This window comes from Pleurodeles waltl, chromosome 6, assembly GCF_031143425.1.
Source record: "Pleurodeles waltl isolate 20211129_DDA chromosome 6, aPleWal1.hap1.20221129, whole genome shotgun sequence".
Classification (NCBI taxonomy): Eukaryota; Metazoa; Chordata; class Amphibia; order Caudata; family Salamandridae; genus Pleurodeles; species Pleurodeles waltl.
This window is the reverse complement of record NC_090445.1, coordinates 305527597-305555473: the sequence shown is the minus strand read 5'-3', so window position 1 is coordinate 305555473 and position 27877 is coordinate 305527597. Positions and strand designations below refer to the sequence as shown.

At 47.3% G+C, this 27877-nt stretch overlaps 1 protein-coding gene across 1 annotated transcript in view; it reads left to right on the top strand.

The window, feature by feature from the left end:
- Nucleotides 1-6332: 6332 nt before the first annotated feature.
- The window catches only part of METTL17 (methyltransferase like 17), a 149913-nt gene continuing 128368 nt past the window's right edge, over nt 6333-27877 (top strand). Inside the window, exon 1 of the mRNA XM_069238111.1 lies at nt 6333-6523. Coding sequence (XP_069094212.1) covers nt 6449-6523 — 75 coding nt within the window. The 5' untranslated portion in view covers nt 6333-6448. The remainder of the gene's footprint in view (nt 6524-27877) is intronic.

The window sequence follows — 27877 nt, the reverse complement described above, 5'->3', positions numbered from 1 at the left end:
TTGTGGTACTTACACCTTGTGCCAGGTCCAGTTATCCCTTATTAGTAGAATAGAGGTGTTTCCAGCAGCTTAGGCTGTTAGAGGTAGCTATGGCAAAGCAGCTCAGGCTGAACTAGGAGACACGCAAAGCTCCTACTATACCACTTATAGCACAATATCATAAGAAAACACAATACTCAGAGTTACTAAAAATAAAGGTATTTTATTTTAGTGACAATATGCCAAAAGTATCTCAGATGATACCCTCACTTAGGAGGTAAGTAATATACACACATTATATGTACAGAAACCCAAAACAGGACCGGAGGACCTGTAAAGCAAGGGGACCAAGTCCAAGAGTCACTAAAGTGTTCCAGGGGTGTGGGGGGTAGGAGCCCACTAAACTCCGGATGAAGGTGTAAAGGGGCTGCCTTCGGGTGGAAGAAGCCGAAAATTCTGCAACAACGAAAAGGGCTAGTGAACATCTCCTTTGGATGGAAGATGTCCCACGGCGTGCTGGAGGTTGCAGAAGTGTTTCCAGGCAGAAATACTGCAAACAAGCCTTGCTAGCTGCAAGAGTTGCGGTTGAGGATTTTGAATGCTGCTGAGGACCAGGATGTCGCGCCTTGGAGGAGGAGACAGAGGGGGCGCTCAGCAACTCAGACAGCCCCCACAGAAGCAGGCAGCACCCACAGAAGTACCGGAACAGACACTTAGAAGATCTGAGGACAGCAGTCGACTCGGAGTCAAAAAGGAGGGTCCCACGACGTCGGAGTCCAACTCAGCGAGTTGGGCAATGCAGGACGGAGTGCTGGGGACCCAGGCAAGGCTGTGCACAAAGGAATCCTTGGAGAAGTGCACAGAAGCTGGAGCAGCTGCAAATCACCCAGTAAACAGGTTTGCAGTCTGATGTGGGGAGGCAAGGACTTATGTCCACCAACTTTGGACAGAAGGGCCACTGGACTGTGGGGGTCACTTGGTTCCAGGGACCACGCTCGTCAGGATGACAGGGGGACCCAGTGGACCAGTGATGCAGAAGTTTGGTGCCTGTGTTAGCAGGGAGAAGATTCCATCGACCCATGGGAGATTTCTTCTTGGCTTCCAGGGCAGGGTGAAGGCAGACAGCCCTTAGAGCATGCACCACCAGGAAATAGTCGAGAAAGCCGACAGGATGAGGCGCTACAATGTTGCTGGTAGTCGTCTTGCTACTTTGTTGCAGTTTTGCAGGCGGCCTGGAGCAGTCAGCAGTCGATCCTTGGCAGAAGTCGAAGTGGGAAGTGCAGAGGAACTCTGGTGAGTTCTTGCATTCGTTATCTGAGGAATTGCCCAGAGGAGAGACCCTAAATAGCCCAGAAAGGAGGATTGGCTACTGAGAAAGGAGAGCACCTATCAGGAGGGGTCTCTGGCGTCACCTGCTGGCACTGGCCACTCAGAGCAGTCCATTGTGCCCCAACACCTCCGAATCCAAGATGGCAGAGGTCTGGGACACACTGGAGGAGCTCTGGGCACCTCCCCTGGGAGGTACTGGTCAGGGCAGTGGTCACTCCCCTTTCCTTTGTCCAGTTTTGTGCCAGAGCAGGGCTGGGAGAATCCCTGAACCGGTGTAGACTGGATTATGCAGAGATGGACACCATCTGTGTCCATCAAAGCATTACCAGAGGCTGGGGGAGGCTACTCCTCCCAAACCCTTCACACCTATTTCCAAAGGGAGAGGGTGTAACACCCTCTCGCAGACGGAATCCTTTGTTCTGCCTTCCTGGGACTGGGCTGCCCAGACCCCAGGTGGGCAGAAACCTGTCTGAGGGGTTGGCAGCAGCAGCAGCTGCAGTGGAGACCCCGGAAAGGCAGTTTGGCAGTACCCAGGTTCTGTGCTAGAGACCCGGGGATGCATGGAATTGTCCCCCCAATACCAGAATAGTATTGGGGTGACAATTCCATGATCCTAGACATGTTACATGGCTATGTTCGGAGTTACCATTGTGACACTACTCATAGGTAGAGACCTATGTGTAGTGCACGTGTGTAATGGTGTCCCCGCACTCACAAAGTCCAGGGAATTTGCCCTGAACAATGTGGGGGCACCTTGGCTAGTGCCAGGGTGCCCACACACTAAGTAACTTGACACCTAACCTTCACCATGTGAGGGTTAGACAGTTAGACATATAGGTGACTTATAAGTTACTTATGTGCAGTGAAAAATGGCTGTGAAATAACGTGGATGTTATTTCACTCAGGCTTCAGTGGCAGTCCTGTTTAAGAATTGTCTGAGCTCCCTATGGGTGGCAAAAGAAATGCTGCAGCCCATAGGGATCTCCTGGAACCTAGGTACCATATACAAGGGAATTATAAGGGTGTTCCAGTGTGCCAATGAGAATTGGTGAAGATAGTCACTAGCCTGCAGTGACAATTGTGAAAAGCTAAGAGAGCATAAACACTGAGGTTCTGGCTAGCAGAGCCTCAGTGATACAGTTAGGCACCACACAGGGAACACATACCGGGCATACATTATGAGCACTGGGGTCCTGCCTGGCAGGATCCCAGTGACACATGGGAAAAAACAAATATACATACAGTGAAAATGGGGGTAACATGCCAGGAACGATGGTACTTTCCTTCACTTATCTTGAACTTCACTAGCATAAAGAGAGGCTCTCTAGTAACTTGAAGTCCTGCTGTATAATTATGGGACAATCTGACTTGGAATTTTAATCATGCCCTAACCTGGAAACAATTGGTTAACAGTGTAGCAAACGTATCAGCTTCGGAGAGACCTAGGCCTAGCTTTTTCAGTTGGTTTGATTAATGTTGTGTATTTCCATGTGATACAGCTTTGAAAACACATACACATTTTTTATTAGAATTATTAATTACATTTTTAGCCATTTTAGTGTCATCCAGACTAGGTAGGTAGCTTCTTGCAAAGCTGCATCAACAATTCCAGATCACTAATGTTCAATTGATGTTCTTTCCTATGATGTAATTTCTGGTGAGGTCACATCTTACAGGGGCCTTGCATGTTCCTATTCTAACCCGGGGTCCCACAAACCCTAAGACCAGCCCTGTCAGCAAGGATATCATACTGGTATGATAACTGTGTGGTGTTGGAAAATGGGTTATTGGTAAGGGTGGGTAGGTACCTACACTTGGCAGTAGGCCACTAACCTCCACTAAGGTCCAGTTAGGTCTCAGTAAATTAAACCCAGCTCAACCCTTGGTAGCTTGGCAACGAGCGTCAAGGTTAACTTAGGAGACAGAGTGTAAAGCATTCAAATATCACAAAACAGTAATTAAATAAAACACAGGAAACAGTTTAAAAATCCAAAACCAATTTATAAAAATAGAGTATATTTGTATCTTTAAAATGACACAAAAACGAATAAAATCTGATAAGGGCAACCGGAGATATGAATTTTTAAAGAATTATTGTTTTTTTAGCGCCTAGAAACAAAAAGCGCCAATCTGGTCATCTGGTTGCACCTCGACCGGGGCAAAGTCAACGTTTACGGCCGACCGCGACGGAGCCCTGCTCGGCTACAAGCCGCAGGAGGCCTCGGTTAAAAGTTTACCTTCACACTTAGTCTCTTTTTCGAAGATTTTCTTCAGTGGGACGAACCTGCCAGTCCAATCCGACCTCCTGGAGCCCTTCTCTGGATACGCGTTGCGGGAATCCTCGGTGGAGAGTTTTACCTTCGGACTTAGTCGTTTTTTCGAGGTGAAAATCCTTCGACCGGGGTAAACCTGGATCTTGATCCGACGTCCCTGGAGCCCTCCTCGGATACGCTGGCTGGGAGGTCCCGGTCAACGTTTTACCTTCGGACTTAGTCTCTTTTTCGGAGATTTTCTTTACCGGGACAAACCAGCAAATCAGGCCGGGTCGCAGTTGAGGCAAGCCGGCTAGAGTTGCCACAGCGAGTCGGTCCCTCTATGGAGCTTTTTTTCAAAAGTTGTCCAAACTTCTCCAAACTTCTGGGGCATCTCCCATATGTCCTTTTAAGGTTCTTTTGAGGTCCACGGCTCACCCCAAGGGTCCAGAAGCTCTGAGATGATCCTTGGGGGTGTGGACTACAACTCCCAGAATGCACCTGGCGCAAACTCCTTTTTGGCCACTGGACAGTGGTCAGCTGGTCGCTTTCTTCAGGAGTTGGTGCAGGGGACTCTGGTTAGCAATTTTTCACCTGTAGCAAACAGGGAGTCCCCCCTTGAACCAGTTGAAGCCAGGCAAAGTCCTTCTTGTGGTGAAGCCCAGGTGTGCAGCTGGTGCAGTCCTTCTGAGTGCAGGTTCCAGGTGCAGGCCAGGGGTCCAGCAGGGCAGTCCTTCTTCTTCTGTAGTTCTTCCTTGTTGGATGTGGTAGGGAACTGAGGTGTGGGTGCAGGTCTCGCAGTTTTATCCTTGCTCCTGGGTGAAAAGCAGGGTGGTCCTGGTTCTCCAATCAGGTGCAGGGTCCTTCCCCCTGTGATGACCACTTCCTGGGAAGTGTGGCAAAAATCAATCCCAGGAGGCAACATTCTCCAAAAATCCATCATGGCTGAATCTGATTTTTGGAGGTTACATCTGGCTGAGCCCAACCACTGGTGTGGCTAAAAATCATAAACACACCCCTCTCCTAATCTAATCAAGGGGGCACCTAGTTGTCTGGGGTTGCAGGGTGTGGGGGTGTTGCTGGTTGCTCCAAATGTCCTTCTCTGCCTTTGAAGACCAGTTTGGCAGCCCTCCTCCTTCCTGCCTCACCATCTGCTGAGGGGAGATTCCCTCCCACAGGCACATTCCTTTGTGTGAAGCCAGGCCACTTCACACCTCATCAAGGAAACCTGGCCAGGCTGCTACAGGCTGGCCAATCTGGGCACAGCAGCAAAAACAATGCAGGGCTGAAATTGGCAACTTTTCAGGTAAAGTTTAAAACTCTTTCCCTGAACAAGTTATATTAAATCCCACAACTGGAAGTTGTGGGATTTATTATAACAATTAATTTGATACCAAACTCTTGATATCCATCATTTAAGGGGGCTTTAAAAATTAAAATAAAGTCTCCCCATTCTAGCCTATGGAGGCTATTCACTACAATGAGGGAAAAACAAATGTGGCTGTTTTTATCTCACCAGGGCTTATAAAACTATTTTTATAAGGTCCCTGCTTATACTTACATGGCACCCAGCCCTAAGGGCACATAGGGCACACCTTAGGGGTGACTTATATGTAAAAATAAGGTAGTTTAAGACTTTGGAACTACTTTTAATTCCAAAGTCGAATTTGCATATAACTTTAATTTAAAAGCAGCCAGCAAGGCAGGCCTGTCTTTAAAATGGCACTGGGCACCTCAGCAGTGCACCTATGGGTGCACTACCTATGCTGTGGTCCCTAAACCTAAATGCCCTACCATATACTAGGGACTTATAGGTAGGTTAAGTTAGCCACTTATAATTAGCCTAATTTGCATTTTGATTTTACACAGAGCACAGGCCCTGGGACTGGTTAGCAGTACCCAGGGCACCATCAGAGTCAGGAAAACAGCACCAAAAGGTGAAAAATGGGGCCAAAAGTTAGGGGGGCTTTGCAATCAGCCCTGTTTTCTCACATGTGGTTAATGCACTTGGTGTAGAGATTTGTTTCATCTCTGGTCACACAAAAAATTATAAATCTCACTAGGGACCCTATCACCTCTCTTTATTGCTGAGTTGCCTGCATTAGCGTGTACCATGTAGGTCACCGATTTGCATTTTAATTAAGAGATCTCTGTGGATTCATTAGTTTCAGACAACCTCTTGTTAACTGTGGTACGACTGTTACAATCCTGCTCAATTTATACTGCGAGTGCAGTTAAACTGAGATACATATGGGATAGTCTAACAGTGCATTCCTGGATCCGTATAATAATGAGCTTGGGAAAGTTTCCAAAAACTTTCAAAACAAGTTTCTCTCCTGTCCACGGATGGGCAAGCTTTTAGGCTCTAGCAGAGCTCGCTCTGAGCAAAACTGCCCCAAAGATAACTCGACAGGTCAAAAGTCGACCAAATGCGTTGATTGCCGATTTCATAACCGGCAATATCGAACATGCACTGGGGGTGCGGGAGGGAAGATTAACTTGGTATTGCAGAAACCTGCTCAGATAAACCTATCCTCAGCTCACTTGCTACCCGCTCTCCAAATGAACCCCGGATCAAATCCGAAATATTCCCCCCCCTCTCCCCCAAAATGTGACAGGACTTTATTGAGACTACGGATATATTAGTTTTTAACTCTAGAAAAACTGCATCATCTTATTACGCTTAGATTGACACGAAAAGGCGACAATAGTCAACTCCCGTCTTTTACAGACACTATCATATCTTCCACCATGGCGCCCTATGTCAGCGCATGCGCGGTGCTTCGTACACGATTATCTTTGCGTGTGTGTACACGGCGCTGGGACTGGTGACACTGACATACACGGGTTTTCGGCAGAAGAACGGTCAGATCGCTGGTGTGGCCGTTATGCCACCACTGAGCACTGGGGGAGCGCAGTTTAGAGCATTAAAATTGAGCTTCCGTAACTCCTTCCTCTACCGGGTAAGTTAAATACGGAGACAGCGTGCATGAAGGACACGGAGGAGAGGAGTACAGTGACAGCGGCTGGAGCGACAGGCTAGAACGTAAATCCCGAAAGTGTAGAGCAGACCAAAAAGATAGAAACTAATTTGTCAGCTACTGTCTTGATCAAATGCACTCAAACGCTTGTTTTATACATGTTGCTACCATCTGCAAACGGTGTGGCAACACTTTTGAGTCGCATCAACAGAATGTGTAGTTTGTATTTCTTGGAGGAAGATGAAAGTCTAGATGCGATTTACCTTGGTCAAAAACCACCGTGCGTTAAAATCTGACTCGTGGCTGATCAGCGCATGCATGTTGTTATTTGCTAAAAGTTGTACTTGTGCTTTATCTAGGACATAAATGCATTAAATTAAGCAATTTGCTCCTATTGTGCACAGATGCCTCTTACGTTAAATCCAACCTTTCCAAGATGGCCGTTCTACAGCGTGGTGCGTGATTGGGTTAGAGTTTAGACACAACCGATAGAATGAACGTCATAGCTCGATTTACATATATAGTGGATGTTTCGAGATATCATCGGTTTTGGTGGTGAAACATGGCAGGTTCTGAATAGGGAGGGCGAGTGTTCTACATTGTATGGTATGTTATGTTCGCATCTTTAGAACATATCTGCAGAATTGGAAAAACCCATCCACACTAAGTTATTATGGTTAAAAGGTCCGAAATGGAGCCATATATAACGACGCTAAGACTATTGTTTGTAGGGCGGAGGAAGCTTAGTACTGAGGTCTCGTGCAGAGTGCGCCTGTAACTCATTTACCTTGGGGAAGGTCTGAGATAAGAGCGGGTAACTGCCCCAGCGGGGCATCTCCTGGAAAGGAGAGCGAGCTCACAGAGACCCGGGGCCACAGGGGGTTGGCAGGAGACATGAGATCTCCAATCTCGATCTCACCGATGCTTGACCTCTACGGGCTTTGGAAGTGGCTCACGGCTGGCAACTCTCTGAGTGCAATGGCTGAGGTGAGGTAGTTGTACCTCATAACCCAATGCACACTACTGTCCTCCCGCTTTTTTGTTTAATGATATTTGGTTATTTCAACTCTCACTTTTATGACATACTTCTAGTAGGGATATGCAATTTGATGTACTAAAGTGAAATAAATACCCTTTTTGGGATTTTAAAGACACCTTATCATATCAGACGTTTGTTGAACGGTTTACATGACAACTATTTTCATATATCTCAACTACAAATGTTACAGAAACCCCCTGGGCCATAAGGCCATTAGCTAAAAAAGAAGCAGTGAGGGGAGGTCACATGTTTACTGCAATTATCAACCGCTTTAGGATCCGGACACCAAATGGGGATCATTCCTTTGAAGGTTCAAGCTTAAACAACCTACAGCATTGAATTTTATTACAAGACCGGAGGCTCATATTATGCTTGTTTAAAATAAATGAAATAACAGTGTCCAAAGGGTGATCAACAGGTTTCCAATAGAAGGTTCTAAACGTACTAATGTTTGACCAATCTGCAAATCTGAGGATGTCATGTAAACTAGCCACTGCCCAAAGGGCACGAGAAGCTGTAGCTCCTCTTACTGAATGGGCACCATAAGAGATGGTAGGAACACGGCCAAGGACATAAGCCATTTAACCCAAAGAGCCAAGTTGGGGGTTGAAACAGGTTTGTGAGGCTTCTGAAATGAAATAAGCAACTGAGAGGAAGGAAGAAGGAACCCTGAGATATGCAGTTCAAGAAACTTAAGTTTTTAAACAATTACCTACACGCAGCTTAGGTTGAGAAGGAAAAAAGGGATAAAGGACAGAAGACAAATTGGTCTTGGTACCTCTAAACACATTAAAATAAACACCTAAAGCAGAGAATTGAAAGCAGGAAACATCCAGAATTTTGACCTCTGAAACACATTTATTAGAAACTAAACAGGAGCATGGTCAATTTAGCAGACAAATGTTTCAAGGATAAATCAACATTGTCTGGCCATGAGAGAAGAAGACGAACAACGGAGTCCATGTTCCACATGAGATTGTATTTACGAGCCGGAGATTTAGAAAACCGTATTCCATCCACTCTGACATGCTCCGAGGAGATTGCAGATCTATAGGCATTCACAGTACGGTACGCTTTACCTTGAGAAGCCAGGGAAGCCAAAAAAGTTACCACTAAGGTAGCATCTGCTGAAACGGGATCGGAATTCCTGTCCACACACCAGCTACACCACACTGACCAAGCGGAGCGGTAGACTCTTGAAGTACCCGCAGCCCAGGATTGCTGAATAAACTGGACAGCGTCCTCCGAAATTCCTGGTGTTCTCCAGGAAGCCCCGAAATTATCCAAGCTATGAGATAAAGAGAACCCTCTAATATGAGGTTGTGGGGTTGACCCTGAGGGTTCAAGAGAAGTTGGGGAAACAGAGGTATCAAAACTGGATGGTCTGAGGAAAGTTCCAAAAGGGTCGGATACCAAGGTTGAGACTGTCCGAATGGAGTGATAAGAACTAGGGAAGAATGTTGTCTGCAGGCGTGTGCCAGGACTCGAGCAATAAAGAGGAAGGGGGCAAAGGCGTACACGAGAAAGGGAGGCCATACTTGTAGGAAAGCATCCGTTGCCAAGGCTAACGGATCTGGTTTCCAATTGAAGAAAGCAGGAATTTGAGAGTTGATCCTTGAAGTGAAGAGGTCTATGGACATAGTTTGGAAGAGAGAAGAAAGGAGCTTGAATATGGAAATTTAAAGATGCCAATCGCTTGACTCTTGGGTATGTCTGGAGAACCAATCTGCCACTACGTTCAGTTTGCCCGTGAGATATTCTGCCTTGACTGAAATGTTTTTTTTGGAGACAAAGCTCCCAGAGACTCTTGGCCAGGAGAGCCAAAGGTTTGGATCTTGTTCCGCCTGGGCGGTTTATGTACGTTACTGCAGATAGATTGTCCATTCTCAGAAGAATGGAGCACTTTATCCTGTCTTTTGTAAAGGACTGGATTGCAAAGGAACCTGCAAGCATCTCTAAACAGTTGACGTGCAGTGAGGACTCCTGAATGGACCATGGACCCCCAGTTGTGAGTAGACCACATCTTGCGCCCCAACCTGTCAGACTTGCATCTGACTCTAAGACCAGATCTGGGGCGGCAGAGAAAATTGTTCTCCCATTTCAGGCGTCTAAATGACTCAGCCACCATGAAAGTCTTCCCTGGACTCCGAATCTAGGGTGACCTGATCCGAGTAGGCGAGGCCTTTGCGAAGGTGGCGGATTTTCAACCTCTGGAGGGCCCTGTAATGAAGGGGAGCAGGAAATATGGCCTGAATGGAGGAAGAAAGAAGGCCTACCAGACGAGCTAGGGATCTGAGGGAACAACAAGGGAGGGACAAGGCATGACTAATCACTTTCTTTATCAAAGACACCTTGAGCTGGGGAAGTTGAAGGACTGACTCCGTTGTGTTGACTAAGAACCCCAGAAACTCGAGATATTGGGAAGGGATTAAGATAGACTTTTGAAGATTTATGAGAAAACCCAGATGTGACAGAAGGTCCTGACAAAGATTTAACTGAGTCATGAGGGAGGACTTGTCCTGTGCCATGATAAAGAAGTCGTCGAGATAGACAATAAGCCTTATCCCTTGAGCTCGGAGGAAGGCCACCAATGGTTTGAGGATCTTGGTGAAGCACCAAGGCACCGATGAAAGACCGAAGGGAAGAGTTAGGAACTGAAAGAAAGAAGTCTCCCACTGGAATTGAAGAAACTTTCTGAAGGAGGGATGGACAGGCACTGAAAGATAGGGGTCCTGAAGATCTATACGAACCAACCAATCGTTGTGAAGGAGGAGATCTCTGAGATAGAATATAGTTTCCATCTTGAAATGATGGTATAGAACGAAATTGTTGAACTCTTTTAGATTTATAACCGGTCGATGTTTCTTGTTCTTCTTTTGAACTAGAAAGATGGTACTGAGGAATCCGAAGGGGTTGTATACAACTTCTTCAATAGCCTGCTTTGTCTGTAAGGATTGTACTTTGTCGTGAACCAGACAAAATTGGTCTCGAGAAAAAAGGAGAGGACGAGGCAGGTAGGATTGACGAGGTACTTGGTATAACTCTATGCAGTAGCCTTGAACCATTTGGATCACCCAAGGATCTGAGGTTATAGAAAGCCAAGCATTTAAACATAAGCCCAGTCTGCCTCCTACTGGAGGAAGGCCAGAACTGGAAGTTCTTATCTGCAAGTTGGTCTCCTTTGGCTCTGTATCCCCTGTTGTGGCCTCTGCGGAACCGGCAGGGATAGAACTGGGGTTTGTACCTCTGATAGACGTCAAGTTGATTGCCTAGGGTGTAGGAGCCTCTGCCGAGGGATTGCCCTTCTCTCTGACCCTATTTGTGTTGCTGCCACCATTTATGGGACTTAGATCCATCTCTTTTCTTTCCCTTTCTATGGCCAAAGCCAATCTCTTGTCGGATTAACAGGATGTCCTCTTCATTGCGGCTGTCCTGAATGCTCATAGAGCCACTGGACTCCCTTGTGGAAGAACCAGGCTCTCTGACTGATTTTTGGAGTCAGGGTTCTGGGTACCCTGTCTTCTCTATTTAGTGAACAGGAGGAAGATCTCCCCCCTTCCTAATTTCCCAATCTGAAGGAGCATCCTCCACATCAGCGGGGCGGTCCCTTGTGAACTCTGCCAAGAGCTCCTGGAGCTTTGCCTTGGTAGGGTTGGACCCAGTCTTTATCTTTTTTATCTTACAGAGAGACCTTAACTCTGACATCCCTAGATGCAGGTAAGGTGTGAGGTTGAGTTCCATCACTGTCTCATCTGTGTGACTCATTAATTCTCTAAAAGTTGGGATTACTTTTTAAGAATCTAAACACCATTTCTAGAATTTAAATCCAACTTTTACAAACTTTTAAACCCTAAAGGAAATGCTAACAGGAACTTACATATGGCCCTAGCAGTACTTTTAAAAAATTAGAAAAATAGTAAAATTGCAAAAATCAGTTTCTAATGACAGTTTTTGGAATTTAGTCGTGTGATCAGGTATTGGCTGAGTAGTCCAGCAAATGCAAAGTCTTAGACCCCACCGCTGATCCAGCAATTTAGGAAGTTGGTTCTATATATACTATCTCAAAGTGAGAGGCAGTGTGCACAGAGTCCAAGGGTTCCCCTTGGAGGCTGATAGTGGCAAAATTAGGTAATACTAATGCTCTATTTTGTGGTAGTGTGGTCGAGCAGTAGGCTTATCAGAGGGTAGTGTTAAGCATTTGTTGTACACACACAGACAATAAATGAGGAACACACACTCAGACTTAACCCAGGCCAGTAGGTTTTTATATAGAAAAATACCTTTTCTTAATTTATTTTAGAACCACAAGATTGAAGATTTGAGGTAAGTACATACAGTGCAAGGTACTTCACTCAGGTAAGTATAGACATTTGATTTAAAACAGTAGTACACCCAGTTTTGGTTAAAATGGCAATACGCTATTATAAAAGTGGACACTGCAAAAATCAACAGTTCCTTAGAGGAGGTAAGTTTGGTTAGTTTTCTCAGGTAAGAAAAGCACTTACACAGTCAGTCTCCTGGGCATAGGCAGCCCACGGTTGGGGGTTCAAGGCAACCCCAAAGCCACCGCACCAGCAACACAGGACCGGTCAGGTGCAGAGGTGAAAGGAGGGCCCAAAACACATAGGCGCCTATGAAAAACAGGGGTACTCTGGTTCCAGTCCTCAGGGAGCAGAACATGGGTGTTTGGTATAGCACTAGGTGGGGGCACACACAAGCACACAAAACACATCCTCAGCGGCACAGGGGCGGCCGGGTGCAGTGTGCAAAGTAAGTGTCAGGTTTGCTGTTGAAAGCAATGGATGGAGCATGGGGTCACTCTGGCGATGCAGGCTGGGCACAGCGGGTGCTTCTTGGGCCAGCCACGGACTGGACAAGGGTAAGGGCCACCTGCTGGTCACTCCTGCACAGGTAGGTAGTTCATCTCGGTCCTGGGGACTGTGGGTGCAGTGCTTGATCTAGGCGTCAGGTTCCTTTGTTACCAGGCAGTAGCGGTCAGGGGGAGCTTCTGGATCCTCTATGCAGGTGTCCCCATGGGGGTGCAGAGAGGTCGACTCAGGGTGTCCACATCGTTGGAGTCGCCTGGGAGTCCTCTGTGCGGTGTTGGTTGTCCTAGACTCGAGCGGGGGTGTCGGGTACAGAGCAGTAGTAGGCAGTTCCTCTCGGTCCTGGGGGCTGCGGGTGCAGTGCTTGGTCCAGGCATCGGGTTCCATTGTTACCAGTCAGTTGCTGTCAGGGGAAGCTTCTGGATCCTCCATGCAGGCGTCGCTGTGGGGGTGCAGGGAGGTCGACTCAGGGTGTCCACGTCGTTGGAGTCGCCTGGGAGTCCTCTCTACGGTGTTGGTTGCCCTGGACTCTAGCTGGGGGTGTCGTGTGCAGAGTGTGAAGACTCACCCTTCTGCTGGGAAGTGAGAGTCTCTTTAAAAGTTGCTTTTTTGTTGCAAGTTTGTTGCTGTTTCTGAACAGTGCCACTGTTCTCGGGAGGTTCTTGGTCCTTTGGGTGCAGGGCAGTCCTCTGAGTCCTCAGAGGTCGCTGGTCCCGCTGGATGCATCGCTGTGCAGGTTCTTTAAGTCGTGACAGGCCGGTAGGGCTGGGGCCAAGTCAGTTGTCGTCTCTGCGGGGCTTTCAGGTCAGCAGTCCTTGTTGTAGGTTGGAGGAATCTGATTTCCTGGGTTCAGCGTCGCCACTAGATGCTAAATTTAGGGGTGTCTTCAGGTCTGGGGGGCTGTAGCCAATGACTATTGTCTTTAAGGGTGGCTACACCCTCCTTGTGTCTCCTCCCTGGGGGTGAGGGGGGAACATCCATATTCCTTTTGGGGGAATCCTCCAAAACCATGATGGAGGATTTCTAAAGGCAGGGGTCACCTCAGCTCAGGGCACCTTAGGGGCTGTCATAACTGGTAGGTGACTTCTCCTGGTTTTTCTCATTATCTCCTCCGGATTTGTCACCAAAAGTGGGGGCTGTGCCCGGAGCGGCTGGCATCTCCACTTGCTGGGATGCCCTGGGGTGCTGTAACAGGCATGAGCCTTTGATGCTCACCGCCAGGTGTTACAGTTCCTGGAGGGGGAGATGAGAAGCACCTTCACCCAGTGCAGGCTTTGTTCCTGGCCACAGAGTGGTAATCCTGGGGCATACTGGAGCCCCCTTATAAGTCCCTAGTAGATGGTACCTAGGTACCTAGGGCATTGGGGTTCCGGTGGATCTCTAAGATCTCTATGGGCTGTAGCCTTTCTTTTGCCACCCATAGGGAGCCCATGCAAACGCTTCTGCAGAATTGCCATTGCAGCCTGCGTGAAAAGGTGCAAGCAAAAACAAGGGTGCTGAGGACCTAATGTACACCCCCCAAAAAAAGATTGTGCACATGTAAAGCACACACATGCCCTAGGGGCATGTGGGCGCCACATGGCAGTTTAAAAAATGCATTTTTTATGCATTTTTTTAAAAGTGCACTTGGTTACCACCAACTTGGAGTTCGTGGTAATTGCATTTCCTAAACCGGTAGCCATTATTTATAGGAAGTGCATATTTGCGCTTACTTACCATCTTTTTGTGACCAAAAGATTCCATCACAGGCCTTCAAAATGACTGAAGCATTAAAGAAAATTATCTCAAAAGACATATGACTTAGAGTAGATCGCAGGATAAGATAGTGTGGCCTTCGATACAGTGGACATCGCCATGGGTTCTCATGTACACAGCTCTACTAACAAATTGCATAACCATACTGTCGAAACATTGCACAAGTGCACTTTGACAATGATGAATTAATCTCACCCTAGCTAATGAACAACAATTTCCTTTCCTCAATTTGCAAAGCTAGATAAAGGCAAAATAAGTGCCGAACTGATTCAGGACAGCTAGTATAAAAATGTGAATTCTAAATTTTTAAAGATTGTCAGTGCTCGCCCCGGTCTGGTAGTACAAATTAAAATCTTGGGTAGTTGATCTTTCACCTAGAATAAATTGGGGCTGTCAAATAATTAAGCTCTGTATCTGTATGTTTCTTTATGGAAAAGCCTATAAAGCCTGTGTTAAATGATTTCTGCATTGAAACTTATTTACAAGACATCTGAAGGCATTGTAGGAAATTCCTTAATTCCAGACTTCCTTTAGTCCATGTGACTAAGGCATTATTCTGCAGACACTTTCAGGAATGGTTTTAAGATCGTAGGGGCATACAGGAGTCCATGCCAGAGTACACATTTTATTGAGCCACTGTAGGAGGCTGGCCTGGCTTATAGTGGGTACCTTTTGGTACTTACACCCTGTGCCAGGTCCAGTTATCCCTTATTAGAGGTTTCTCTAGCAGCTTAGGCTGATAGAGGTAGCTATAGCTGAGCAGCTTAGGCTGAACTAGGAGACATGCAAAGCTCCTACTATATCACTTATATCATATAGCACTGTATCACAGGAAAACACAATACTCAGAGTTACTAAGAATAAAGGTACTTTATTTTAGTGACAATATGCCAAAAGTATCTCAGAGGATACCCTCACTTAGGAGGTAAGTAATATACACAAATTATATGTACACAAACCAAAATCAGGTAAGAAAAGTAGTGCAAACAATGTAGAATCACAATAGGATGCAATATGTAGAAATAGGCCTAGGGGCAACAAAAACCATATACTCCAAAACTGGAATGCGAATCACGAATGGACCCCAGGCCTATGGTAGGTTGTAGAGGGTCGCTGGGACTGTAAGAAAACAGTAAGGGTGTCCAAAATACTCCATCCCAAGACCCTGAAAAGTAGGAGTAAAGTTACCCTACTACCCCAGAAAGACAGTATAGTCGAGATACGGGATTCTGCAAGAACCACAACCACCAGCAAAACACTGAAGATGGATTCCTGGACCTGAGGACCTGTAAAGGAAGGGGACCAAGTCCAAGAGTCACGCAAGTGTCCGGGGGGGCAGGAGCCCACTAAACCCCGGATGAAGGTGCAAAAGGGCTGCCTCCGGGTGGAAGAAGCTGAAGATTCTGCAACAACGGATGGTGCCAGGAACTTCTCCTTTGGTCAGAAGATGTCCCACGGCATGCTGTAGGTTGCAGAAGTGTTTCCACGCAGAAATACCGCAAACAGGCCTTGCTAGCTGCAAGAGTCGCGGTTGAGGGTTTTGGGTGCTACTGGGGACCAGGAAGTCGCCCCTTGGAGGAGGAGACAGAGGGGGCGCTCAACACCTCAGAGAGCCCCCGCAGAAGTACCGGAACAGGTACTTAAAAGATCTGAGGACAGCAGTCGACTCGGAGTCACAAAGGAGGGTCCCATGACGTCGGAGTCCAATTCAGCAAGTTGGGCAATGCAGGACGGAGTGCTGGAGACCCAGGCTAGGCTGTGCACAAAGGAATCCTTGGAAATGTGCACAGAAGCCAGAGCAGCTGCAGATCGCGCAGTACACAGACGTCTGGCGTAGGGAGGCAAGGACTTACTTACCTCCACCAGATTTGGACAGAAGGGCCACTGGACTGTGGGAGACACTTGGACCTAGGGAGCACGCTCTTCAGGATGAGAGGGGACCCAGAGGACCGGTGATGCAGAAGTTTGGCGCCTGCGTTGGCAGGGGGAATATTCCGTCGACCCACAGGAGATTTCTTCTTGGCTTCCAGTGCAAGGTCAAGGCAGACAGCCCTCAGAGCATGCACCACCAGGAAACAGTCAAGAAAGCCGGCAGGGTGAGGCGCTACAATGTTGCTGGTAGTCTTCTTGCTACTTTGTTGTGGTTTTGCAGGCGTCCTGGAGCAGCCAGCGGTCGATCCTTGGCAGAAGATGAAGAGCGAAGTACACAGGAACTCTGGTGAGCTCTTGCATTGGTTATCTGAGGAATAGCCCAGAGGAGCAGGGATGTGGAATTCCTATCGCCCGACGCCCGGGACATCTTGTTAGGGGTCAAGGGCAACAAGTTTTTATGTTTACTTTGTCCTTGGGACAAGTAGGCCCAACCCTCTGCAGCACAAAACCTTTGGCTGCCTGTTTACAGAGAGTGGAACTCTCTGCAGTTGAGGTAATGTGTTTCCAAAAGATAATGCTGTTCGAACTTGTATTTATGGTTCATTATTTGAATGCCTTCATTATTAGGATGAAATAAATGTTTTAAGGTCACACTTCTCTACTGACATTGGTTCCAGTACAAAAAAAACAAAAAACGTGTATACACATGTTTGAAAAGTTTAGGCTATGAGGATAAGTATAATGCTCCCAGAATGCTCTCTGATTAGATGCAAATGAAGTGTCATTTAGTAAAATGTGTTGATGCATGCTAGTATTTCCCAAAAATATTTCCAATGGAAAATCAGTGTAACCATTTTCAACACGATTATGGGAAGCATGAAAATAAACAAACACTGGCAAAGCCAACTGATCTGACCTATTTATATAAGTCTTTTAGTTTCAGCAATGCGTGTCTTGTCTTGACATGGCATTTGTAACACTTTATTGTTGTGGGAGCTACCAGGCCCTCAACATTGTAACAAACACTGGCAAAAAACTCCCAAAACGTTTTTGAACTCTAAAAGCACACGTTGCCACCAGTGGCATAACAAATGCCCTGCAGCTGCCCTCCAGGGGGCCACTTCAGCACCTGCCCTGAGTGAGTCTGGAGAGGGGGCTCCTCCATGTTCTTTGCAAAGGGGCACCCTTCAGTTTCGTTAAGTCACTGATTGCCACTGTAGTTCCTGACACTGAACAAAACTACTTTGTGTGCAATATGCTCCTTGTGGAAGAGCAGAATGCGATCACTCACAGTAAAGCCAGCCGAAAGAGAGAGAAATAGAAGTTTAATAAAAACAAAATGTCTTTGTTAATACCAGACCTAATTAGTGACCAAGACCCACATGTAGGTAGCTTTTTGCATGTAGGAAGGGGTGTTCCCTTCCTAATTGCGACTCGCAGTGCAATGTAGGATTGTTTTGTGACCGCGGGTGCAAACCAGTTGCACCCATTTCAAATGGGTGCTAACACTTTCGGAAAAGGGAATGGGTCCCTATGGGACCCCTTCCCCATTGTGAATGTCAATGTAAACATTTTTTCAGAGCAGGCAGTGGTCCACTGCCTGCTCTGAAAAAATGAAACGAAAACGTTTCATTTTTCGTTTTTGTAATTGCATCTCGTTTTCTTTTAGGGAAAACGGGCTGCATTACAAAAAAAAATAAACTGCTTTATTGAAAAGCTGTCACAGACATGGTGGTCTGCTGTCTCCAGCAGGCCACCATCCGTGTGAGGGCCACCATTAACAAGGGGGGTCGCAAATTGTGACCCACCTCATGATTATTCATGAGGTGGACATTTGCAAAGCCCTTGCGAATCACAGATGGTGTCAGGGACACCATCCTACATTCGGATTTGCGACTCGCATATTTCGAGTCGTTCTGACTCGTAATTTGCGGGTCGCAAATTTGAACCTACCTACATGTGGCCCCAAATTCTTAAAGAAAGTCACAAAAGTGCACCCATGGTATATGTCGTACCCCTATAAAATATTTGTGAACTGTATTTTAGCATGGGTAAATACGATGTGTAGATTTGTGTATGAAGTTGGCTCTGTATGCACTATTTCAAAGTAAGGAATAGTATGCACAGAGTCCAAGGGTTCCCCTTAGAGATAAGATAGTGGCAAAAAGAGATAATACTAATGCTCTATTTTGTGGTAGTGTGGTTGAGGAGTAGGCTTATCAAATGAGTAGTGTTAAGCATTTGTTGTACATACACACAGGCAATAAATGAGGAACACACACTCAGAGACAATTCCAGCCAATAGGTTTTTGTATAGAAAAATATATTTTCTTAGTTTATTTTAAGAACCACAGGTTCAAATTCTACATGTAATATCTCAATGGAAAGGCATTGCAGGTAAGTACTGTAGGAACTTTGAATAATCACAATAGCATATATACGTTTTACATAAAACACATTTAGCTGTTTTAAAAGTGGACAGTGCGATTTTCACAGTTCCTGGGGGAGGTAAAGTAATGTTAGTTCTTGCAGGTAAGTAAACCACCTACGGGGTTCAAATTGGGGTCCAAGGTAGCCCACCGTTGGGGGTTCAGAGCAACCCCAAAGTTACCACACCAGCAGCTCAGGGCCGGTCAGGTGCAGAGGTCAAAGAGGTGCCCAAAACACATAGGCTTCAATGGAGGTAAGGGGGTGCCCCGGTTCCAGTCTGCCAGCAGGTAAGTACCCGCATCTTTGGAGGGCAGACCAGAGGGGGTTTTGTAGGGCACCGGGGGGGACACAGGTCAGCACAGAAAGTACACCCTCAGCAGCACGGGGGCAGCCGGGTGCAGTGTGCAAACACGCGTCGGGTTTCCAATAGGTTTCTATGAGAGACCAAAGGGTCTCTTCAGCATTGCAGGCAGGCAAGGGGGGGGGGCTCCTCGGGGTAGCCACCACCTGGGCAAGGGAGAGGGCCTCCTAGGGGTCACTCCTGCACTGGAGTTCCGATCCTTCAGGTCCTGGGGGCTGCGGGTGCAGGGTCTTTTCCAGGCGTCGGGATTTCAGAGTCAGGCAGTCGCGGTCAGGGGGAGCCTCGGGATTCCCTCTGCAGGCGTCGCTGTGGGGGCTCAGGGGGGACAACCTGGGTTACTCACAGTCTTGGAGTCGCCTGGGGTCCTCCCTTTAGCGTAGTTTCTTCACCAGTCGAGTCGGGGTCGCCGGGTGCAGTGTTTCAAGTCTCACGCTTCTTGCGGGGATTGCAGGGGTCTTTAAATCTGCTCCTCTGGATACAAAGTTGCAGTCATTGTTGAACAGAGCCGCTGTTCTCGGGAGTTTCTTGGAAGCAGGGCAGTCCTCTGAGGATTCAGGGGTCGCTGGTCCTGGGGAAAGCGTCGCTGGAGCAGTTTTCTTTTGAAGGCTGGAGACAGGCCGGTAGGACTGGGGCCAAAGCAGTTGGTGTCTTCTTTCTTCTTCTGCAGGGGTTTTTCAGCTCAGCAGTCCTCTTCTTCTGTAAGTTGCAGGAATCTAAAGTCTTAGGTTCAGGGAAGCCCTTAAATACTAAATTTAACGGTGTGTTTAGGTCTGGGGGGTAAGTAGCCAATGGCTACTAGCCCTGAGGGTGGGTACACCCTCTTTGTGCCTCCTCCCAAGGGGAGGGGGTCACAATCCTATCCCTATTGGAGGAATCTCCATTTGCAAGATGGAGGATTTCTAAAAGTTAGAGTCACTTCAGCTCAGGACACCTTAGGGGCTGTCCTGACTGGCCAGTGACTCCTCCTTGTTATTCTCATTATTTCCCCCCGGCCTTGCCGCCAAAAGTGGGGCCGTGGCCGGAGGGGGCGGGCAACTCCACTAGCTGGAGTGCCCTGTGGTGCTGGAACAAAGGGGGTGAGCCTTTGAGGCTCACCACCAGGTGCTACAGCTCCTGCCTGGGGGAGGTGTTAGCATCTCCACCCAGTGCAGGCTTTGTTACTGGCCTCAGAGTGACAAAGGCACTCTCCCCATGGGGCCAGCAACATGTCTCGAGTGTGGCAGGCTGTTAAAACCAGTCAGCCTACACAGGTAGTTGGTTAAGGTTTCAGGGGGCACCTCTAAGGTGCCCTCTGGGGTGTATTTCACAATAAAATGTACACTGGCATCAGTGTGCATTTATTGTGCTGAGAAGTTTCCCAGTTTTCAGTGTAGCCATTATGGTGTTGTGGAGTTCGTGTTTGACAGACTCCCAGACCATATACTCTTATGGCTACCCTGCACTTACAATGTCAAAGGTTGGCTTAGACACTGTAGGGGCACAGTGCTCATGCACTGGTGCCCTCACCTATGGTATAGCGCACCATGCCTTAGGGCTGTAAGGCCTGCTAGAGGGGTGACTTATCTATACTGCATAGGCAGTGTGAGGTTGGCATGGCAACCTGAGGGGAATGCCATGTCGACTTACTTGTTTTGTCCTCACCAGCACACCCAATCTGGCAAGCAGTGTGTCTGTGCTGAGTGAGGGGTCCCCAGGGTGGCATAAGATATGCTGCAGCCCTTAGAGTCCTTCCCTGGCATCAGGGCCCGTGGTACCAGGGGTACCAGTTACAAGGGACTTACCTGGATGCCAGGGTGTGCCAATTGTGGGAACAAAAGTACAGGTTAGGGAAAGAACACTGGTGCTGGGGCCTGGTTAGCAGGCCTCAGCACACTTTCAATTCAAAACATAGCATCAGCAAAGGCAAAAAGTCAGGGGGTAACCATGCCAAGGAGGCATTTCCTTACAATTTGCTCATGTGAAAATCTATTGAGCATTTGCATGTTCATTTTCCCTCCAGCCACTTTCTTCCCAACCCTGGAAGAAGTTCTAATTCTGCCATTGTCAGGAGTAAATGTCCAACCTTTCTTATTATGGGAAAATATTAGAGAGAAGCTGGTGAAAATCTTTAAAACATGCAGGTTAGTAGGTTTGCAGACTCAAAGGCATTCCAGCCCTGGAACTATTGCTTACTGCTTCCTCCAGCCCCAGTATCCAGAGCTGCAGAAGAGGTGGCAAAATAAGGAAATTGCTACAGTAGGGATTGAAACTGCAAGTATTCAAGCCCTACTATGGTAGTAGCCAAGATTTTCACATTTCTTCCCTTTGTAGCTAAAAGGCTCATAGTCCAGGCCCTGATACTGTCTCGCCTAGGCTATGGGAATGTTTTGTTCCTCAGTTCTCCTTCCTATGTGCTAAGGAGACTACCGGTGGTGCAGAATGCTGCTGCCCGCCTTCTAACGGATACCCCGAGACACCACTCGGCTAAATTTGCTCTGCGTTCCCTTTACTGGCTCCCCATTGAACAGCGCTTTAACTTTAAAGCCGCCTGCTACGTGCATTGTGCACTCCACAATAGGGGTCCGGCCTTTCTCAGGCATATTATAACTCCTTACAACCCCCAGAGATCACTCAGATCTTCCTCTGCTTCTTTGATCAAGACACTTCGGTTTAATAAAGTAAGATGGGGATACAGGTCTTTTGCCTTCAAGGCGGGTCACCTATGGAATTCTTTAACATTGGAGCTTCAATTAGAAAACTCAGAACTTCAGTTTCGTAAAAAACTCAACACCTTTCTTTTTCCCTTATAACCTGTCAGCTTTATCTGTTCAATGGTCCTGCATTAGTGCTGGGAGGCGTCCGGGTAGCCATGCACTCTACAAATATCTATTAATAATAATAATAATATTAACTACCTTAGTCGTAGAACCGCACAACTATATGTGTATAAATTTAGTTGTGCAGTTCTGTATATCTTGGTTGACCATTAAATTTCAGTTTTTAGTACTTCCTACCAAAACCCAACGTAATCGATTTTGCAGCTTCAACCTTCAAGGCATTGGCCTGCTAATATATCTTCTTTAACCCTTTTAAAAGATATTTTAATCTGACAGCAGGCTTATCAAACAAAAAAGTGTTGTCAGTGTATTGCAGTGTTGTATTGGATAGCCACTTAACCTCTTAAGTGCGGGCGTCGGCCACTGACCGACGCCCACACACCCTCCCTGGTGCGGGTCACGACCAGTGGCCGACACCAGGAAGGGCATTAATAAATCCTCGGGTGCATCGCACCCGAGGATTCCCCCCCCCCCCCCCCCCCCCCCCCGGGAGACACGGAAGCTACCGTGTCTCCCCCCGCCCCCCACCCACCCCTTTGTGACGTCAGCGCGCCGCGAGGCGCGCTGACATTGCAAAGGTGTTTTCCCCATGAAAGCAGGAAGCAGCCTTGCGGCCGCTTCCTCCTTTCTTGGGGAAAACGGCCTTTTACACGTTCGGGAAGGCCTCGTAGTGCTGCGATCGGGGGCCAGGAAACACTTTCAGGAAGGCCTCGTAAGAAAGGGGAGACACTCCCCTTTCTTACGAGGCCTTCCTGAAAGTGTTTCCTGGCCCCCGGTCGCAGCTGTGCTGCGATCGGGGGCCAGGAAACACTTTCAGGTTTCCTGGCTCCCCCGATCGCAGCACAGCTGCGATCGGGGGGGTCAGGAAACATTTTGAAAAGGCCTCGTAAGAAAGGGGAGACTCTCCCCTTTCTTACGAGGCCTTCTGAAACTGTTTCTGGCCCTGCGATCGGGGGCCAGAAACAGTTTCAGAAGGCCTCGTAAGAAAGGGGAGAGTCTCCCCTTTCTTATGAGGCCTTCTGAAACGGTTTCCTGGCCCCCGATCGCAGCACAGCTGCGACCGGGGGCCAGGAAACACTTTCAGGAAGGCCTCGTAAGAAAGGGGAGTGTCTCCCCTTTCTTACGAGGCCTTTTCAAAATGCCAGGAAACCCCACTAGACACCAGGGATTTCACTTTTGGGGGGCGGCCCCCCCCGGAAAACGGGCCGCCCCCCCCCCCCGGCATAATTTTCTTAAAAAAAAAAAAGGTAGGTGCCCCCTGGGTGGGGGGGGGGGGGGTGCGATCGCGCCCCCCCCCCCCCCCCAGGGGATTTTTTTTTTTTTTTTGCACAAAAAAAAATGAAATGACTCGGGGTCGCCCGTGGGCAGGGTGACCCCCTGTGGGGGCAATTTTTTTTTTAGATGTTGTAGGGTTTCCCTGGGGGCCATTTTGGCCCCCAAGGAAACCATACAACAACTAAAAAAAAATATATGTATATATCTATATATATATATCTATGTAGATAGATATATCTAGGTACATGGATATATCTATAGATATATCTATGTATATATATATTTATTTATATATATATATATATATATATATATATATATATATATATATATATAGGTAGATCTGTATCAAAGAGATTTATAAAGCGCGCTACTCACCTGTGAGGGTCTCAAGGCGCTGGGGGGGGGACGGGGGGGAGGGAAAGGGGCTAGGAGGTTCACTGTTCAAAAAGCCAGGTTTTGAGGCCCTTCCTGAAAAGAAGTAGGTTTTGGGTCTTGCGAATGTGGGTTGTGAGTGCGTTCCATGTTTTGGGTGCAATGTAGGAGAAGGATCTGCCCCCGGTGGTGGTGTGTTTGATGCGGGGGTCAGAGGCGAGAGAGAGGTCAGCTGAACGGACGTTTCATGTGGGGGTGTGGAAGGTGACTCTCGTTGAGGTAGGCAGGGCCTGTGTTGTGGAGTGATTTGTGTGTGAGGATGAGGATCTTGAAGGTGATCCTTTTGTCAATGGGGAGCCAGTGGAGGGATTTGAGGTGTGGAGAGATGTGTTCGTGTCGGTGGAGGTCGAGGATGAGTCGTGCTGCTGAGTTCTGGATGCGTGTAGTTTGCACTTGAGTTTTAGAGTGGTGCCGGCGTAGAGGGCGTTTCTGTAATCAAGCCTGCTGCTGATGAGTGCGTGAGTGACAGTTTTTCTGGTCTCTGTGGGGATCCATTTGAATGTTTTTCAGTATACGGAGTTTGTTGAAGCATGAGGAGGTAAGAGCGTTGATTTGTTGGGTCATAGAGAGGGAGGAGTCTAGGATGATGCTGAGGTTGCGTGCGTAGTTGGCGGGGGTGGGTGCAGGGCCTAGCGTGGTGGGCCACCATGGGGGGTCCCAGGTTTTTTTGGTGAGGGCCAAAGAGGATTATTTCGGTTTTGCTTGAGTTGAGTTTCAGGTGGTTGGCTGTCATATATACATCACTTTTGTCAATATGTGTGTGGTTTCCCTGGGGGGAAAAGGGTCCGACTTGTCTAGTGGCAGTTTTAGTGCCATAAAGAAGCGCAGAAGGTTTATATGCCTACTGCAAAGAGCACATCTGTATTTTATGTAAATAGCTGAGTACATTAGTAAAGTCTATGGAGAGATGAAGGGCACTTTTGCTGGGTGGTAATGAGGGAATCCGAGGAGGAGGGAGTGGGAGCACCAATAATGATTGTTGGACTGGGCGCAGGAGGTGCTAAAGACTGTGACGAATGGTATGTGACAAGGTGTTTTTTGAGTGTCTTGAAAGTACGTGCTGATTGAGGGAAGAAGCGCAGGTAAGGTGGCCTCTACTGTTGCACGTATCTCACACACACAATCGATTTTGTGACTGTCTACGTAGGCTAGTGTTTTAGAGCAACAGTTTAGCCAATAGCAGAGATGGCATCTTGATGGATGACTGCTGCCTGCACTCGGGTTATAGAGGACCGCTCTGACATAGGATCAGAGACTGAGACATCAGATACTGAGACAGCATCTGAGGGATAGGACAATGGCGCAGACTCTGGGAGTGATTTTTCAGTCAGAGGAGTCCCATTCGAAAACTCCTCTTCCAGTACATTATGAGGGAGGTGAAGAGGACAGTCCTGCTGTCCCTTCGCAAGCTGTTCGTGCAACTGGGTAATAGTGGGTTAGGCCAACCCAGAGAGCAGGTGAATGCGGCGGCAAGCAGAGAGAGAGTGCTCTCTTGGGAGCTCACCAATTTAGTTCAGCCCCAAATTCCACCACCCAAATCATATTGTGGAGACATCAAAATTGTCTATGGCAAAACAAACTGGTTTTGTAAGGCAGGCACCTGTGTTTTTGGTCCTGGATTCGGCGGCCATATAGAGAAACACACTAAACCCAAACATTTCTGGAAACTAGACATTCGGGGGAGTCCACAGAGGTGTGACTTGTGTGGATTCCCCAAAGTTTTCTTACCCAGAATACCCTGCAAAGCTGAAATGTTGAAAAAAAACTCTATTTTTCTCGCATTTCTGTCACACAAACTACAGGAATATGCTGGGATCCACAACATTCCTACCACCCAGTGACTCCTCACCTGTCCTGATAAAAACACTACCCCCACTTGAGTGCCTACACCTAGTGCCTGTGTCAGGAATGGATCACCCCAGGGTCAACAGCTGCCTCACGTAAGGACCAACATTGACCGTTGTGTGATCTATTCCTGTCGCAGGCACCAGGCCTAACCACACAAGTGAGGTATCATATTTATCGGGAGACTTGGGGGAACGCTGGGTGGAAGGAAATTTGTGGCTCCCCTCAGATTCCAGAACTTTCTGTCACCGAAATGTGTGGAAAACGTGGTATTTTAGCCACATTTTGAGGTTTGCAAAGGATTCTGGGTAACAGAACCTGGTCCGAGCCCCACAAGTCACCTCATCTTGGATTCCCCTGGGTTTCTAGTTTTCAAAAATGTGCTGGTTTGCTAGGTTTCCCCAGGTGCCGGCTGAGCTAGAGGCCAAAATCCACAGGTAGGCACTGTTTTCTATGAAAAAATGTGATGTGTTCACATTCTGTTTTGGGGCATTTCCTGTCGCGGGCGCTAGGCCTACCCACACAAGTGAGGTATCATTTTTATCGGGAGGCTTAGGGGAACGCCGGGTGGAAGGAAATTTGTGGCTCCTCTCAGATTCCAGAACTTTCTGTCACCGAAATGTGAGGAAAACTTGTTTTTTTGGCCACTTTTTGAGGTTTGCAAAGGATTCGGGGTAACAGAACCTGGTCCGAGCCCCGCGAGTCACCCCTCCTTGGATTGCCCTAGGTCTCTAGTTTTCAGAAATGCACAGGTTTGGTAGGTTTCCCTAGGTGCCGGCTGAGCTAGAGGCCAAAATCTACAGGTAGGCACTTCTCAAAAAACACCTCTGTTTTCTTCCAAAAATTTGGATGTGTCCACGTTGCGCTTTGGGGCGATTCCTGTCGCGGGCGCTAGGCCTACCCACACAAGTGAGGTATCATTTTTATCGGAAGACTTGGGGGAACGCCAGGTGGAAGGAAATTTGTGGTTCCTCTCAGATTCCAGAACTTTCTGTCACCGAAATGTGAGGAAAACTTGTTTTTTTAGCCACTTTTTGAGGTTTGCAAAGGATTCTGGGTAACAGAACCTGGTCCGAGCCCCGCAAGTCACCCCTCCTTGGATTCCCCTAGGTCTCTAGTTTTCAGAAATGCACAGGTTTGGTAGGTTTCCCTATGTGCCGGCTGAGCTAGAGGCCAAAATCTACAGGTAGGCACTTTGGAAAAAACAGCTGTGTTTTCTATAAAAAAAATAGGATGTGTCCATGTTGTGTTTTGGGGCATTTCCTGTCGCGGGCACTAGGCCTACCCACACAAGTGAGGTATCATTTTTATCGGGAGACTTGGGGGAACACAGAATAGCAAAACAAGTGTTATTGCCCCTTATCTTTCTCTACATTTTTTCCTTCCAAATATAAGAGAGTGTGTAAAAAAGGACGTCTATTTGAGAAATGCCCTGCAATTCACATGCTAGTATGGGCACCTCGGAATTCAGCGATGTGCAAATAACCACTGCTCCTCAAAACCTTATCTTGATCCCATTTTGGAAATGCAAAGGTTTTCTTGATACCTCTTTTTCACTCTTCATATTTCAGCAAATGAATTGCTGTATACCCAGTATAGAATGAAAACCAACTGCAGGGTGCAGCTCATTTATTGGCTCTGGGTACCTAGGGTTCTTGATGAACCTACAAGCCCTTTATATCCCCGCAACCAGAAGAGTCCAGCAGACAAAACGGTATATTGCTTTCAGAAATCTGACATCGCAGGAAAAAGTTACAGAGTAAAACATAAAGAAAAATGGCTGTTGTTTTCAGCTCAATTTCAATATTGTTTTATTTCAGCTGTTATTTTCTGTAGGAAAACCTTGTAGGATCTACACAAATGACCCCTTGCTGAATTCAGAATTTTGTCTAGTTTTCAGAAATGTTTAGCATTCCGGGATCCAGCATTGGTTTCACACCCATTCCTGTCACTAACTGGAAGGAGGCTGAAAGCACCAAATATAGTAGAAATGGGGTATGTCCCAGTAAAATGCCAAATTTGTGTTGAAAAATTTGGTTTTCTGATTCAAGTCTGCCCGTTCCTGAAAGGTGGGAAGATAGTGATTTCAGCACCAGAAACCCTTTGTTGATGGCATTTTCAGGGAAAAAACCACAAGCCTTCTTCGGCAGCCCTTTTTTCCAATTTTTTTGGAAAAAACTAAATTTTCACTGTATTTTGGCTATTTTCTTGGTCTCCTCCAGGGGAAACCACCAACTCTGGGTACCATTAGAATTCCTAGGATGTTGGGAAAAAAGGACGCAAATTTGGCGTGGTTAGCTTATGTGGACAAAAAGTTATGAAGCCCTAAGCGCGAACTACCCCAAATAGCCAAAAAAGGGCTCAGCACTGGGGGGGGAAAGGCCCAGCAGCTAAGGGGTTAATTTGAGAGGGCAAGATCTTAAGTTGTGGAGAGTTCTCCCTATGTTGGCAACATAAGGTTAAAAAGTAGGGGTGCCAATACACAACACTAATTTAATCATCTGTGTAAACGTTTTTAGAAATGGTGTTTCTGCCACCCAACTTCACTTGCTGGGAGCTTTAATAGAATTAGCATAACACACCAATGATAATATCTTCCAAATGCTTCCCTGTCCCTTCAAAAGCAGTCTTAAGATCTTTCACCACTGCCCACATGTGCTCCTGCCAAGCTGTGCATCTTGC